At 42.1% G+C, this 16656-nt stretch overlaps 2 protein-coding genes across 2 annotated transcripts; one reads left to right on the forward strand and one right to left on the reverse strand.

Moving 5' to 3' along the window:
* Positions 1–10014: 10014 nt before the first annotated feature.
* LOC143637339 (uncharacterized) lies at positions 10015–12717 on the reverse strand. The gene is made up of 5 exons (XM_077104752.1): positions 12528–12717; positions 12126–12443; positions 11736–11947; positions 10659–10914; positions 10015–10263 (listed from the first exon to the last, which is right to left on the reverse strand). The coding sequence occupies exons 2-5, from the start codon at positions 12420–12422 to the stop codon at positions 10015–10017; spliced, it is 1014 nt and encodes a 337-aa protein (XP_076960867.1). The 5' UTR covers positions 12423–12443; positions 12528–12717.
* Positions 12718–15284: 2567 nt separating this feature from the next.
* On the forward strand, positions 15285–16193 carry LOC143637340 (uncharacterized). The gene is made up of 2 exons (XM_077104753.1): positions 15285–15486; positions 15556–16193. Exons 1-2 carry the CDS (start codon positions 15285–15287, stop codon positions 16191–16193), a joined length of 840 nt encoding a protein of 279 aa, XP_076960868.1.
* The last annotated feature ends 463 nt before the right edge of the window (positions 16194–16656 follow it).

Consider the following 16656-nt stretch of genomic DNA (forward strand, 5'->3'; position numbering starts at 1 on the left):
GATATGCATTTGGTTTGATATGCAGCAGCAGAGGTGATACTCAATCGTTGACATGATAAACGGTTAAAATCGAAACAGGTGGCTGGTTTGAGAGTTAAATGGTTCATTTTGGTAGTTTTACAGTTTGAGGGGTAGAGGCTGACCAAATCGAATCAGGTGTTTGAAACTGTAGTTAGCGATTCGTTCTATAATTTTTTTGTCAAATGACAAGCTAAAAAACCATAGTAATGACCATGAAAATCATTATATTTCAACAAGTTTGGTAAAATATAACAATGCCACACATTTACTCAAGATAACATAAATATTATAATTAAATTAGATAATAATTAAACTTGCTATTCCCAAGTTTTTAATAAATAAAACGGTCGTTCAAAAAAAAAATCTGTTCAGCTTAAATTGTTTAATGAGTGAGCTAAGAGCACCACATTAGATTTCAAAATTTTATAAAACACTCTTATTTTCTATCATAACACCAAACCTCCACAAACCACAATAAAAAAAAATATTAAATTTGTATGCATACGTATAATATATATATGTGAAAGAGAACGGCACCCATAATGGCCGTCCACCATTTCGTTTGCTCCTGTAAACTTTCACCAAAGGACTTGACTCCACAATGATGGAGTCCGTGAATCCTTTGTCCCCCTCAATGTCATATGTATTCAAGCCTCGGGCTTTAAGGCCTATTGTGGATGGAGGTGCACATAATCGGTTCGGAACCGGTTTTTTCACACCGGATAGAAAATAGGACCGGTTCCAGTCAGGAACTGGATCTTGATAGTCTCATTGCTTCTCAGGGTTTTCTCCCTGAGTATGGTTGTCTGCTCCCTGCAGCCGGGCAGACGGCGGCGGATCCTCCTGCCGGCTACATCTCTCTATATTCTCATTTTTTCACCCACTGTAATCTTCGTCTTCCAATGACGAGGTTTATAGGTGCGCTCCTCCAGTTTTACGGGATTCATATACCTCAGGTTCATCCCTGTGGATTAGTGCGCATGACTCATTTTGAGTTCATGTGCAAAGCTTAGCGCGAGGAGCCCACCCCTCGGCGCTTTCAATATTTTTATAAGCCGAAAATCCAAGATTCTTGGTTCTCATTCACACCGCGCAGTCAGAAGGTTAAGTGCTGCACTGTTTCCTTCAAAAGCCTTCATGACTTGGCTGAAAAATTCTTTTATATCAAGGCTGGTGTGATTCCCATCCGCATGATTATGCGCGCGATTACTTCCGCGCCCGCGGATGATGACGTTCTTAAGAATCCATCTGTTTCGTGGGTTAAGAAGTTATCTGCTGAACCATCCCCCGCCAGGAAAATTTGCGAGGAAGCGTTGGTGGGGGTTGGCATGAGCAAGAGGTGGATTGACAGCGAGACTGAGCCTGTCATCTATGTTGATGGCTCAGGTGGGTTGTTTGTTCATTGTATTAATTTTGCGCGAGTATAATTTGTTTTGCTGATATCACTTGTCTTGTTTTATGCAGAAAGCAAGGAATACATCAACGCTGCCTATGACGAGCATATGGAGGGTGGATCTGCTGCGCTGAACGCTGGGGAAGTTGCTTTCCCTGATCGCTTCGATGATATGTTCATCTCTGTCGACTTAGAATTTTGCTTTGACAGCGATGCGCCTGGTAAGCCCTTGTATTTGTGTTTAGGCCCTTAGAATACCAAATTTGGTTTTAACATTTATGTTGCGCGTATTGTAGATGCGCTCGCTAATTATGAGTTAGGGCCTGTGGAAGAGGAAGGGGAGGAGGAAGGAGTTGAGGCGCAAAAACTCAAACGCAAGGCTAAAGGCAAAACTGGCGCAGGGGCCAGTAAAAAACAGAAAAAAGATGATGCCTCTGTTTCCCAGAATCTTCCTCCTACTCAAGTGAAGGGACTTGAGAAAACCAAGGGTTTTACTTCCCAGTTTTCCTCGTCTTCTTTGCCTCGAGGTGTGGGCAATCCTCCAGTCCACACGAGGTATGGTGCTGCCACCTCATCTCTTCGCGCGGCGGACAAGGGAAGCGGCGCTGCGCCTGCTGTTTCGTCTTCTCCAACAGGTATACTTTGTTTATATTTTGTGGTTTTATGAGCGTGATTCCGATAGAGTTATTAATGAAGCTTTGTTCACTCAAATGTTTGTAGAGCCGGCAACGTTGGTGGCTCAACCTCAGGCGCAGCAAGGAGCCGAGGCTACGCCGAAGGTTGTTTTGAAGTCCCCTGTTTTACCCTCGAAAAGGGGGAAAATGGACTTCATGGCGATGCTTAATTCGCGGACTGCGGTGCGCCAAGGTATTTATTGCGCTTTGATTGTCTGATTTTTTTCTTTAGTTCAAGTCATGAATCATTTCTCCTTGTTGGTTTTTTCTTAGGAATAATAGCTGGCACACAAGCTGCTGGTGGCACTGCTAGCGCTGGCGCCGTTAGTTCTGCTCCTGCTCCAACAAGTACTGAATCTCCTCTCATTGGGATCACTAAGGAGCAGGAGACTATTTTACGCGCTGATCTAACAGCGTCAAGACCTCCCTCACCTCCTCCTGCGCGCAGCCCTCCTCGTGAGACTATTTTTTATTTTTCCAAGTCGCAGGAGAAGAGACCTGTTATAGAGGATGATGAGGAGGTCAATTTTGAAGATTCTGATGGTGGCCGGGTAAGCCCTATAGCGCCACGAGATTTCGTGGCGCAGCTTCTTCTCATGGGGCAGGCAGGAGCTCACCAGCTGGCGCTAACCTTTCTGCCGGTTCTCCGCAGGTATAAGTTTATTTTGCTCCGCTGTGCAGACTTCAAAATTGGTTTTTAGATAACTAAAACCTTTCTTTGCGTTGCTTTGTGTTTGTAGAGAGCCGACACATATACCGCCCGAGCTGGAGTATCACTGAAGAGAGCTCATTCCAATCCTTGGGCGTATGTGAAGACTTTTGGGCTCATTCTGTTCCTCCAGCTGAAAGGAGGTTCCAAGAGGACCGCGCTCGCGTGGACTTGCTTAATGACCACCTTTTTGCTGGGTCTGCGTTCTTTGCTGCCTCCCAAGAGCTTCGCAGTGATTATATAAAGGTACGTGATGCCCTTGCGGAGGCCAAGCGAGAGGCTAAGATTTCTGCTTGGAATCTTTCTGATGCCCGAAAGAGGGCTGAGAAACTCCAAGCATAACTTAGCGAGAACCGGGCAAGTGCCAACGCTGCTTTTGTGAAGCGCGGGCTTGAGCTGCAAGCTGCGCGGGAGAAGCTGCAAGCGGCAGAGGCAGATGCGGCCAAGTACGCGCGTCGAGCGCGTGACCTGGAGTTGGAAGCAGAGGCGCGTGACCAAACTATTGCGCAGGTTAATACTGACAAATCTTTATTGGAGAGTGAGGTTGCGCGCCTGAAGAAAGAGGTCGATGCTGCGTGGGCGGAAAAGAATGAAGCATTGGCGGCAGCGGCGTCTGACAAAGAAGAGCTAAAACAAGCCAAGGAAACTGTTGAGTTGTTAAACTCTCAGATCTCTGCTCTTGAGACGTCTGTTTCTTCTCTCGCGCAGGACCGTCAATGGCTGGTTTCACAGGGTGTGACTCGTTGCGCTTATGCGATGAAATACTCAGACGAGTTTCAGACCCTTGTGATGGATTGTAATGCGGCGTCGCGCTTGGTGGGTCGAGCTGAAGGGTTTAAGGATGGTTATGAATATGGCATGCTAAAGAAGAATCCATCCGACTACCCTTATCAGCTCGACGTTGTCTGCGCTGACATGGCTGAGGTGGGGGAGAAGTACCTGAATACTCCAATTCCCATCCATGAGCAGGTATTTTAACCTTAATGAGTTTACTTGACTTATTTTCATAATCTTTTGTACTCATACTGTTCCTTGTGACTTGCAGATAGCCGCGCTTGCAGACCAACCCGATCTTGGCGCTTTAAAGAAATTACTTGATGAATGTGAAGGGACTGGTGGCAATGATGATGGCGCGGGCAACGCTACCTCTGCCAGCGGCTCTGGCGTGGCCAAAGGACCTACTCCTGACGCTATCATAATAGAAGACGACTATATTCAAGACGAACAGCTTGATTATGGTAAGTTTGGAGATGACGAGGAGCGGGCTGCGCCAGATGCTGAGGGAGGAAGTAATGATGAGGACGATGAAGAGGCTGATATTGATATAGAGACTTGAAAAGCCCTTCTTGTTTTTTTTTTTTTTTGTATTTGTAGTTTTTACCTCATCATTTGTAAATTTGTAAACTTCTATGTTTTTGGAATGAAATTTTGTTTTTCCCTTATTCGCATCTTGCGCATTCCCAATTCATCTCTTTATATTGCATGCTTGTGCTCGTTGAATATAAGGTATGCTTACACATTGAAACTTGAACAAGGTTGTAAGGAAATTATTTTATTTAATCCTTAACAGTTGTCATATTTCAAGTTATTTTGCAATATTCTGAATATGCTGACACGTGCCTTAGCATTTCATTGTTCCTCTTTTGCGCGACGTTATCGTGCATTTATTATAGGGAATTATGAATGAGTTTTTTAGCCTTTACGTGTCAGTATGTGTTACTCTGCTTATATCCATTATAATCCCATGCGCGGCCCCGACCTGAGACCTTAACAACTATGCTTTGGCATGTGCTTTGCCTTAGTTGTGCTTAGGTATTTTTATGGTCCAGCTGCGCAATACGTAGGATGGATGCTATGAGTAATTTGAGCTAAGGCTCATATTATTGGGCTAAGGCCCTGAGCTAAGGCTCATATTATTAGGCTAAGGCCCTGACGTTTTAGAGTTAAAACTCGTTAACGCGTTTGAGCTTGAAGCTCGCGCATGTATGTTTTACTTCTTTTTATTTTTAGTTTGATGTCAATACAATGTTGTCATATTGCTCAAAATTAATAAAGGGAAGTGTGAAACATGTATGGAAAAGGTAATAGAACGCATATTAAGAAAAAATAGCTCGTATCATTATTCATAATGGCTTAAAAATCCTTGATTATAAACTTGACAACTTTTACATGAAACATTTTCTAAGTTGTGCTGCGTTCCATGCGCGCGGGATCTTCTTTCCATTTAAGTCTTTTAAAGCGTATGCGCCCTTTCCCAATTCTTCCGAGATTTGATAAGGTCCCTCCCATTTGGGAGACATCTTTCCCGGGGGTATTGCGCGACTAGCTTCATTGTTTCGAAGGACAAAATCGTTTTTCTTGAAGTGGCATTCTTTCACGCGCTGATTGTAGTATTTTTCTAGTTTTTTCTTGTATTTGGCTTCACTGATTATAGCCGCCTCTCTGCGCCCCTCAAGTAAATTGAGATCCAACCTCCTTTCTTGCTCGTTATCCGTCTTACTCATCATGAGCACTCTATTGGATGGGCATCCAATCTCTGCTGGAATCATAGCCTCCGTTCCATAGGTTAGGCTGAACGAGGACTCGCCATTGCTGGTTTTGCTTAATGTCCTGTGCGCCCACAGGACATTAGGTAACACCTCGACCCATGCATGGGACTCTCCCTCCAACCTTTTCTTCAGCCCATTCAACAAGCTTTGGTTCGCGCGTTCCACTTGGCCATTCCCTTGAGGGTGGTATACTGAAGTGAAGACCTGATTGATGTGCAATTCCTTGAGCCAACTGGATATCTTCCTGTCAGTGAATTGTTTGCCATTGTCGCTCACGATTTCCATGGGCAGGCCAAAACGGCATACGATGTGGCTCCAAATAAATTGCTTCATTGCCTCGGCTGTGATTTTTGCCAGTGGCTTGGCTTCAACCCATTTTGTGAAATAGCCTACTGCCACTACCAAAAACTTTACTCGCCCTGGCGCTTGTGGTAAGGGACCCACAATATCGATTGCCCACTTGTGGAAAGGCCATGCAGAGGTCACCGGAATCAAGTTGTTCTTTGGCCGCATGGTATTTGGCGCATAGCTCTGACACGCTTTGCATTTTTGGATCTCTTTTAACGCGTCCAAGTACATGCCTGGCCAACAGTATCCTGCGCTCATTGCCTTGGCGATCACCATGCGCGGGCCAGCATGTATTCCACAGATTCCTTCGTGTATCTCTCTGATCACATAGCTTGCTTCCTCCGCGTCTAGGCATTTCATGAGTGGTCCAAGATAAGAGCGTCGATATAATGTACCATCGAGCATTTCGTAATTCTGCGACTTGTGTCTTATCTTTCTCGCCTGTGCGCGATCGTCTGGTAACTTTCCCTCCTTCAAGAATTCCATTATTGGAGTTATCCATGATGAATGTGTTGTACGAATAACAAGAACAGACTTCGCTCCCACTGACGGGTTGCTCATTACTTCCACCCTGACATCTTTGCCAAAATGATCGAAGCTGGTTGATGCCATCTTGCTTAGCGCGTCGGCAGACTTATTTTCACTGCGCGGAATGTGTATGATTCTGAAAAAGTCAAATTGTTCGGTGAGTTTCTTCGCCTGCTCTAGATACAGAGGCATGGTGTTCTCCTTGGCATCATAAAGGCCATTGACTTGTGCTGCTACCAGGTATGAATCTACATGAGCCTCTAGCTTTTTAACTCCGAACTTGTGCGCGATGCGCAAACCAGCCAGCAGGGCTTCATACTCAGCTTCATTGTTGGTGCTCTTGAAATCCAACCTGATTGCGTAAGTATACTCATGATTTTTTGGATCCACCAGTTTGAGGCCTGCGCCAGACCCTTCGTTGTTTGAAGCTCCATCAGTGAATAATCTCCAAACGTTTTCTTCATTATTGGCTTGCGGAGGGTCTACTTCGCGCTGAGCCTCTTCGACTTTTCCTTCAGGGATTTCTGCGATGAAATCAGCTAAGACTTGTCCCTTGATTGCTGGACGAGGCTTATAGGTGATCGTGTGCTCCCCTAATTCCAGCGCCCATTTTGTCAGCCTTCCTGAGAGCGCGGGACGCCGCAAGACTTGCTGGATGTTGTAACCAGTCAGGACTTCAATAGGATGACCATTGAAATATCTGTGAAGCTTGCGCGACGCATGCGTTAGTGATAAAACTAACTTTTCTATGATGGTGTAGCGCGTCTCAGGATCTGTTAGCACCCGACTTACATAATAAATTGGTGTTTAGATTCCTTTGCGATCCACCAATAATACTGCGCCAATGGCGCGCTCTCCTGCTGACAGGTACAACGTTAAAGTTTCACCAGGTAGTGGAGCTGTGAGCGCAGACAGATTTATCTGACATTCTTTTATCTCACTGAAAGCTTGCTCGGCCTCAGGCGTCCACTTGAATTGGCTTTTCTTTAAGCAATTCTCAATGTGTTAATGAATGGGGTAGATTTGCTTGCATGGTTTGCTAGGAACCTGTTAATTGATACCAATCTACCATTCAACTTTTGAACTTCCTTCATGGTGGATGGTGAGGGCATGTCGAGGATAGCCTCCACCTTCTCTGGGTTCACCTTGAAACCATCCTTGGTGACCATTACACCGAGAAATTTCCCTTCTTCCATGCCAAATGTGCATTTGCTCGGGTTGAGCTTCATGTTTACTTCCTTTAGGCGCCGAAGGGTTTCTTCGATGTCTTTGAGCATTTGTTTTTCCTCCCTGCTTTTAATCACCAAATCATCCACGTAGACTTCTAAGTTTTTTCCAATCTGCTCGTTGAAAATTGCATCTATGAGTCTTTGGTAAGTGGCTCCTGCATTCTTCAAACCAAAGGGCATTTTTGTGTAACAGAAAACACCCTTGTCAGTTCTGAAAGCAGTCTTGTCTTCATCCTGTGGTGCCATTTGAATTTGGTGATAGCCCTTATAGGCATCCAGGAAACATTTGAGCTTAAATGGCGCCACAGAGTCCACCTTCGTGTCAATGTTTGGGAGGGGGTAACAATCTTTTGGACACGCTTTGTTGAGGTCCTTGAAATCAATGCACATTCTCCATGACCCATTGCTCTTCTTCACCATCACAGGATTGGCTACCCATGTTTGGTATCGTATTGGGCGAATGATATTCGCGCGCAGTAGATCTTCTACTTGCTCATTCATGGCCTTTGCCTTCTCGTCTCCCATGACTCTTTTCTTTTGAGCAATTGGCTCTACAGACTTGAATGTGTTGAGAGAGTGTTGCGCCAGGTCTCGCGGAACCCCAGTCATATCAGAATGTTGCCACGCGAAGACTGACGTATACGTTGTGAGCAATCTTTTCATTCTCACCCTTGTGTCATCTGATATCGTAGCTCCGATTGTGATTGTTTGTTCTGGGAATTTTGGGTTGAGAATCCATCCCTCTGGCGCGTTGTTTGCCGCTGGAAGCTTCATTCTCCCTTCTCGAGGTATACTTGTTACTGCGCATAAATGATCTCGATACACAAATGTTACTCCTGTTGGTGTTGGGAACCCCAACGCGCCATGCGCTGGTGACGGTATGGCGTTGAATTGGGCAATCGTTCCTCTACCCAAGATCATACTATGGCATGAAGTGGTGGGCAAGACCAGGAAGTTGACAATTTCAGCTCGCTTGTACTTCTCATCCCCCATAGTTAGTTCGAATTGTATCTGACCTAGGGGGTGAATAATTTCGTTTGAGACACCCGAGATTGGTGCACTCACAACTTCGAGCCTTGCTTGGTCTTCTGGATCCAACTTCCTGAAACATTGCTCATACATGATGTCTGACTCACTACCGGTGTCCACCAGGACTCTTGACACCTCATAATGAGCGATGTGTGCAGTGATGACTAGAGGACTGCTGATAGACGGGCCTCCTCTGATTCTTGGAAAGATTACTTGTTGCTCGCGCTAATCCCCTTGGATTTGCGCGCTTCTCTTCCTCAATCTTTGCCCTTGCCTTCCTCCTTCAGCTACACAGATTCTTTTGAATTTTTTACTGGCTGAGGCTCCGTCTGGTTGTTCATTCTCTGGTCTTGGGTTTTTTACTAGGTGAGCCAACTTGCCTGATTTCACATCTTTTTCGATCGCATCCTTCAAATGGTGGCATGCATCGGTGTTGTGCCCTGTGGATTTGTGAAACTCACAATATTTGCCACTGTTTGGTGGTCCCTTATGGAGTAATGGCCTGGGGCTTTTAAACTGGACATTCTCTGTGCTTAACACTTGCGAAGGCGTTTTGGTGAGGGGAGTCCATATTCTTGGTAGAGGTCTGTTAGGCTCTCTGCCGCCTTCCTTCTTGTCACCTTCTCCGCGATTAAGAATGTCTTTTTGGGGTTGGGGTGAACTTTGTTGCGCTTGATTTTCTGCGGGAGAATAATTGGTTTGTTGCAACCTGGACCATACGGAGTTTTGTTTGCCCCTTCTTGCATTGTTGCGTGGTGCTTCTGTTTGATACCCTTTATCTCTTGCTCTGTCTTGGGCAATTTGTTTTTCATTTCGCGCGAAGACTCGCGATGCTTCCATAAGCTTAGCCCAAGTGGTTGGCATGCCTTCTCTACTCACGAGAGCTCTGCGGAGTTGATCACTGCGCGCACCTTGTATAAAGGCCACGCGCAAGAGTTGTTCAGTGATGCCTCCAATTGCAAGAGATTCCTGATTGAAACGAGTTATGTAGTCTTCAATGGTTTCATCATTCCTGCGCACGCAGTGCATGATGTCATCGGGGTCGCGCGTGTGTCTGCGCTGCTGTACAAAGTGAGCCTAGAACTTTTCCAATAGCTCTTCGAACCCATCGATTTGTCCTGTCGGCAAGCTTTCGAACCAGACACTCGCTGCGCCCGTGAGGCAGCGAGCAAACATGTGACACCATGTGGGCATCGTCCAGCTTTCTAGGTTTCCAGTGTTGTAAAAACCTTGTAAGAAATCATCTGGATCTGTTGTACCATCGTACTTGCCTAAACCACTTGGCATCTTGGTTTTGTGTTGAATGGGAGCCTTCGCAATGCGCTCAGTGAATTTTGAATGTTTTACCAAGATGGCTGGCCTATATGGTGTGGTTACGTCCACTTGCCCTTTCGCTTGTGGGTTGTATGGTGTGTATAGATCCATATCAGCTTTGGCTCCAGGTGCTATGTTCATGTGTGCGCGAAGCTATGAACCTCCTGCATGAGTATCTCGCGTCTTCCTCATGCTGTGCACCTCTTCCTCATCACTAATATCAGCGTGTTCGCGTCTTCCTCATGCTGTGCACCTCTTCATGGTACTTTATCCATGGCAACCTTTTTGAAACATACCGTTGTAGTTCAACCGGTACAACTTTGTCTTCATAACCTTGCCACATGTGCATACGGCATTGACTTTGACCAAACGGATCACTTAGACTCAACGGGTCAAAATCCCATTTCCCAAACGCAACAACGAAATCTTTACGAAGACTATGGAATATCGGTTCTTCTTTTAGTTTGCTCTGTTGCAGTTCAAGAAAAAAAATACATATTTTTTTTAAATCTTTTGGTTAATGGTAAATTACAGTTTTCGTCCTTTATGTACAGGTAACATGTAATTTCAATAGGTACAAAAAAACGTCCTTGAAGTTCATATATTGTCACATTTTTCATCATTTCCACTAACTAGTGTTAACCTTTTCTGTTAGTTTTTTTAAATGGCCATTTTACCCTTACAACTAAATGAAAAAAAATGTGTAATTTTCGTGCTTCTGTTCTTTTCTTTCTTTTTCTTTATGCTTAACTTTCAAACATAACAGACATTTTTTTCTTGATTACCTCATTACATAAAGGACGTTTCTTGTTAACTAATCGTGTTCGCGTTTAGTTATGGTTTAAAAGATAATCGAAGGGTTACCTTGCTAAGTAACTGATAACCAGGAGTATTTTTCAAGACTTCCAAATCTTTATTACTAAAGAACTTCGGGTTTCTATCGGAAGATGACGGGAACATTTTCTGAGTCAGCCACCAGTGTAACAACCCCGGGGTATGTTTGGCAATCCAGACCGCCCATCTGGAAAGATTCTTACGGTAATCATCTTGTATAAGATCATGAGGAAGTGATGACCATCTGTAATTAATAAAGGGAACTACTAGAGCAACTCCTGCTAGCCTGTATGAATATCCACCAATTCAATTGTTTTTGTCACACAATATAACTAGTACATGTCTCTAAATGGGCGTGCAGACGTGTTGGATAACGAGTCAAATGGGTATATTTGATACAATGAGAAATGAACCATAAAGTTTTAAACCTATTTTCTATTATAAAGAATTGGTGTGTCAAATATAGTTACTAAGTTATATTATTTTTATTATTACTCAAATTTATTTATATTTGCATAAGATGATTAAAGAAGTTTTATAAATATATGGGCAAAATCACCAATTAGTAACTAGGTTTTATAACTATTCAATTTACGTCACTCAAGTTTCATATTGTTCCATCATTGGAAAATATTTTTATAACCGGTTAAACTTTTAGCGACCAAAATGAAATATCTATAAAATCTGATTACTATTTTATAACCTATTCCCATTCTTTAACCTATAGTAACCTGTTTCTAGTAAATCTTTTGAAAACTACCGTTAAACGGTAGCCAAGTTTCATAATTATTTCACTTTAGCCGCTCAGTTTAACATGTTATGCAAATTTTCATAACAATAGGAGTAAATGAAACTCGATTAACCTGAACGGAAAAAAATATTATAACTAGGTACTTTTACCCTAAACGTAGAGTTTGGATACTTTTGCAAGGCGAGGCTAAATGTATCCCCCTCTATATACTGAACGCACACCACATGGGTAAGTTTAGCACACCTTTTTTGACACGTTAGACCTATTTTATCTCTCTATATAAAAACAGAATCGGACCCGTTTCGAAATTGACACCACTACATTAGTAAAATGAAAAAAACAAATTGTGTTTATACCTGTGGGGTATGTCCTTGACACAGCTCCATGTGGGATATGATCCTACTGAGACACCAATGAGATAAAATTTAGATCCAAGCTGCAACTGGTCTGCAAGTTCTTGAACATCACTTGCTTCACTCTTTAGCGACCGCTTCGGAAACGGGTCGCTTTCTCCATATCCAGCTCTATCAAATTGCACAAGGTAAATCCCCAACTCATCCATCAATTTCTGCAATTTAATAACAATTTACAAACAATTTCAAGAACCTGAGTTGGGAATTCAATTCTTTAACTTAAAACCTAAAAAAGGTTTGATTTTTTCATCCATTTATATCCAAGATTTGCAACAAAACACATATATTAATACACAAAACATGAAACAAGATTAGGGTTTTATGTGTATATACCTGGGAAGCCATAAAGTTCATATCTTTATTGCTAGCAAAGCCATGAACAAGAATGATTCTGTAATTTGATTGGTTCTTGGGGACTCCTCTTTCTTTGTAAGCTAAATACCTTCCATCACTAAGTTTGATTCTACCATATGATGAAGAAGATGATGATTTGGGATCAATAATATCTTCAAGTGCAGATATTGAATCACACTCTGAAGGTGGTGCAGGTCTTGTTGGCTGATCAGTTATCCTCAAACAACTCATTCCAAGACACCCCATCATCATCCTCATAACCCTTTTAAGCACCATTTCTGGATAAAAAGATTGAATCTTTATAACACCCATATGTCAATATCAGTTGAAATAAAAGAATTTGAAAGAGTATGTTTCAAGAAATGTGGTTTTAGGGTTTACCTTATGGAAAAAGAAAGGATCTTGATTGGTGTTGTGGAGTGATGACACAAGCAATGAAATTTACACACTCAATTTGGTAGTACAAAAGGAGGAAAACACATAGATAGATACAGTATATGTAAATGGTATGAGTGTGTGTACTTATGGGTTGATGGTGATGATGTTGTCTTGTTTTCGTTTGTTGTGTCTTTCTTGCTAAGGTTAAATTACAAACGGTCAACAGCTAAAAAATGCTGGCACTTATTGGTGGCATATTCTTTTAGAGAGTTGTGGATATTCAAATTCAAGTTGATAATATGATTATTGTTTTTTTAAAATATGATTTTAATAGAATGTAAAAAAAAGTTAAAAGCAAATTTTAGATGGCATTGGTTATTTTCACATCACACGGGTTATTCAAACATCAGGTGCTTATATACGACCTGTTTAAACAAGAATTATGTCATAATGTGTCAAAGTGTATACGGGACATATAGACCCTATACGACTCGTATAGAGTGAATAAGTTGTCATAAAATACATTGGTCAATTATACAGGGGCTATACGGGCTATACGATTCGTATAGCCCCTATACTAGCCGTATACATTAGTTAACACATCATGGTGATGGTGTTTGAATATAACAACCATTTTAGATTAATCATTAGTTCATACATATAAAGCGACCAAAATTTTATACGCTTCATATGATTTTCCTATTTCATACGAGAACAACCTCCATAGTTTATAAGTTTAACATGTCATCTTGTATGACGTGTTTTAACTTTTACGACCCGTTACTTGATTACAATCATTTAGAACATCTAAGCACTTTTGACATGTTTAATCAAATGGGTTACACACTTACACATATTGTGTTTGCCTTGTGTACTTTAAATGCATAGGTGGATCGAAGATAAGCCCAGTAGGGTCAGTCACCCACTGAGATTTAATTTAATGAGACTATATTAAGTTTTGTAGTGGTAATTTTGGTAAAAGAAAATATAAAAAAATCAATTAAGACCCCTTATGGCTTTTGTTTTTTAATTAGCCCAATATTCTATATTTCTTCCGATCCTATAAAGTGATAAACAAACTCATTCATTTTTTTAATGATCGATTAAAAAGATGTTAACTGTTAAACGAAGAAGACAAACATGCAGATGATTCATGAATATCAAGTTCATTTGGGGAATTAGTTTTACCCGTTGGAACCACAATGATGAAATATTTTGTAAGCAATGAAGATGTATTTTGTTTTGCTATATTTAATGTAATTCGTTTTTATAATTTCATGTAATTTATTTTATTGATTATTTTTTACCCCCACTGAGTTAAATGTCTGGATCCCTCAATTGTGCTGGCATAGGCAACGATGTTTCTCCTAGTAAGAACTGTTTCCCGAACCGAGTTATGGGTCGGGAAGGTGGGGCCGGTTCGAGTCAATGGATCGATCTCATTAATTATTTAATTATTGCAGTTAGAGATAATTATCTATTTTATTTATTAGATAGAGATGGAATTTTATTTAATAGATAATTAGGAGTTTGTGTTTTACTCTAATTGTAATCGAGCCTCTATATAACACCAAAGAATTCATGTAAGGGTTAAGAGAGAATTGATTAAGTTTTGAGTTATTTTCTTGATTAATAAAATTGGTGAGTTGTGCCAAATATATTCTCGTGTTTAATTCGATCCGGGACTTTAATTGGCATCAGAGCAAGGATTGAATAGCCTAAAGATCGCAGGAGGAGCAGGCCAAGAACTACCGGGTTTGTGTTCGAGCAGCGAGACGAGGGTTGTAGATCGAACAGAAGGGATTTGTTCGGGTTTGTGTGGTTCCAGCAGGTTTCGCAGGTCCTGTTCAAGCAAGGCAGGCGTTGAAATTTGTTGTTCAAGAACGAGGGCTTGTTTCTACAACAGGATAAGGAGTGTTCGTCAACGGGAGCATCGATACGTGGTTGGTGCTTTTGAGTTGTCGGTTCAATTTTCCGATCAACAGGCTTTATTTTTGTTCGGTGGTTTTGTTTGACTTTTGTGTTGGGTTCTAACTTCAAACAGAAAAGTGAATTGTTTGTTTTATGCAAAGTAAAGTCAACAAAAGTTTGTTGAATTGGGTTGCAGAGGTCACGAAGGAAGGAATAAAGAACATAATATTTGGTGCAATTATTTTTGTTGCATAAGATTTGTTTTTTTTTCAAGAGGTAAACGTGTCTGAGGTTTTTCGAGCAAAACGAGTTCGGTTCTGAAAAGTAGTTCAGGACTGATTTGTTTGTGTTTGTTCCAACGGACTGGAGCAAGGGAGTTCGACACCGTTAAGTGTTTACCAACGGAAGAGAAAAAAGGCGTCAATGGCAGATGCTGAAGAAAGACAGATAATCCCACCCAAAGCGAACGGGTGGATATCAGTGCAGGTTACAAAGCTGAACGGAACAAATTACATCACATGGGCGATTGTGGTGGAAGCGATTTTGGACGATCAAGGATTATGGGAAGTCGTTCAACCGGAAGAGGGCGCGGCTATTGATGCGAAGAAGAATAAAACGGCAAGGTCGTTTTTGTTCCAAGTTATGGAAGGTAATATTCTTCTTCAGGTTTCTCAATACAAGAATGCTCGAGAAATATGGGCGGCTTTGAAGGCACAGTTTGTCGGGGCCGAGCGAGTCCAAAAGGCTCGACTCCTAACGTTGAAAAGTGAATTTGAGAAACTCAAGATGGCGGAAGATGAGACTGTTGATCAGTTTGCGGGAAAAATAACCGGTATGGTTTCAAAGGCAATGGGTCTTGGTCACATATTCGAGCAAGATGTTTTGGTGAAAAAGTTACTCGACGCGGTTCCAGACAAATACTTCAATATGGTAGCTTCAATCGAGCAAATGGTTGATCTCGATAGTATGAGGTTTGAAGATGCTATAGGAAGACTTAAAGCGTTTGAGGAACGTTTACGAGGAAGAGAGCGCGCTGCTTCGGAGTCTCAAAGTTAGTTACTTTTCAATCAATCAGAAGGTAGTTACAAAGGTAAATCGTATGATCAGTCCTGTAACCGAGGTAAATGTGGGTCGAGTTCATTGGAACGTGGAAGAGGCCGGGATACCGGAGGACAAGGATCGTACCTAACCGAAGAACGGGTAAGAGAAAGGAAAGACCTCTCCCAGATTAAATGTTTTCGGTGTGACGAGATTGGACACTTTGCGTCCTCGTGTCCGGAACGAAGACAAGAAAATCAGGAAGCAAATCTCACTAAAACGAATGAACCAGCCGATCGTGATCTGGTAGGTTATTTAAATCTTCATGAGGCGGTTTACTTAAATGAAGAACGAGTTAACCCGAAAAGGCTTGAAGCCGAGAAAGTGGAAAAGGACACTTGGTATCTCGACAACGGAGCGTCGAACCACATGACAGGTAACCAGTCGTATTTTTCCGAACTCAACAAAAATATAACGGGTAAGGTAAAATTTGGGGACGGGTCGTGTGTTGATATATGCGGTAAGGGAAAGATTTTGTTAAAATTGAAAACCGGAGGTGATCGGGTTTTGTCCGATGTTTATTTTATACCAAGTTTAAAAGATAATATAATAAGTCTCGGTCAAGCAACGGAGAACGGGTGTAATGTTCATATGAAGGAAGATTATTTGCTCTTATACAATGACGAGGGTAAACTTATGATGAAGGCGTTTCGAATTTAGAAGTCGGTTATACACGATTAAATTAACCGTGGGAGTTTCGGGTTATGTTAAGAAATCCACGCCGATTCAAATTAAGTTAAATGATTCGGGAACAAAAGATCAAGGAAAACTGTTGTTCGCTCGATTAGATGACAAGAATCACAACCAAAGGAGCGGTTATGCGAGTTCATGCGGCCGAGGGAATGGTCGGGGACAAGGTCATAAAGGAGGTTGAGTTCGGGAGAGCTGAAAGAACAAAGTCATGGATCAAGAGAAGTTCCAAGAAGTGAAGACTAAGATGATGAGGACCAATATGGTTGAGAAAGCCGAGAAGGTCAAGATCGTGGGTCAACTTAAACAGAACAAAAGAGACATGTTCGAGGTTAAAGGTCCGCCTATTCCGGTTCGGAAATTAAGGGGCTGATTGTTGGAGTTAATCCCGAACCGAGTTATGGGTCGGGAAGATGGGGCCGGTTCGAGTCAA

This window comes from Bidens hawaiensis, unplaced genomic scaffold (assembly GCF_021521415.1).
Source record: "Bidens hawaiensis isolate Kalapana, Puna unplaced genomic scaffold, B.hawaiensis_p1.1 tig00008219_1, whole genome shotgun sequence".
NCBI lineage: Eukaryota > Viridiplantae > Streptophyta > Magnoliopsida > Asterales > Asteraceae > Bidens > Bidens hawaiensis.

What these genes read in the sequence shown, in the direction of transcription:
- LOC143637339 (XM_077104752.1), bottom strand. Translation starts at nt 12,422, where the DNA reads ATGGTGCTTAAAAGGGTTATGAGGATGATGATGGGGTGTCTTGGAATG. An exon ending in GTCAAGGACATACCCCACAG is followed by an intron (nt 10,915 to 11,735) that starts GTATAAACACAA and finishes ATATTCATACAG; the next exon opens with GCTAGCAGGAGTTGCTCTAG. An exon ending in GTTATCAGTTACTTAGCAAG is followed by an intron (nt 10,264 to 10,658) that starts GTAACCCTTCGA and finishes GAACTGCAACAG; the next exon opens with AGCAAACTAAAAGAAGAACC.
- LOC143637340 (XM_077104753.1), top strand. Translation starts at nt 15,285, where the DNA reads ATGGGTCTTGGTCACATATTCGAGCAAGATGTTTTGGTGAAAAAGTTA. An exon ending in CGCTGCTTCGGAGTCTCAAA is followed by an intron (nt 15,487 to 15,555) that starts GTTAGTTACTTT and finishes CCTGTAACCGAG; the next exon opens with GTAAATGTGGGTCGAGTTCA.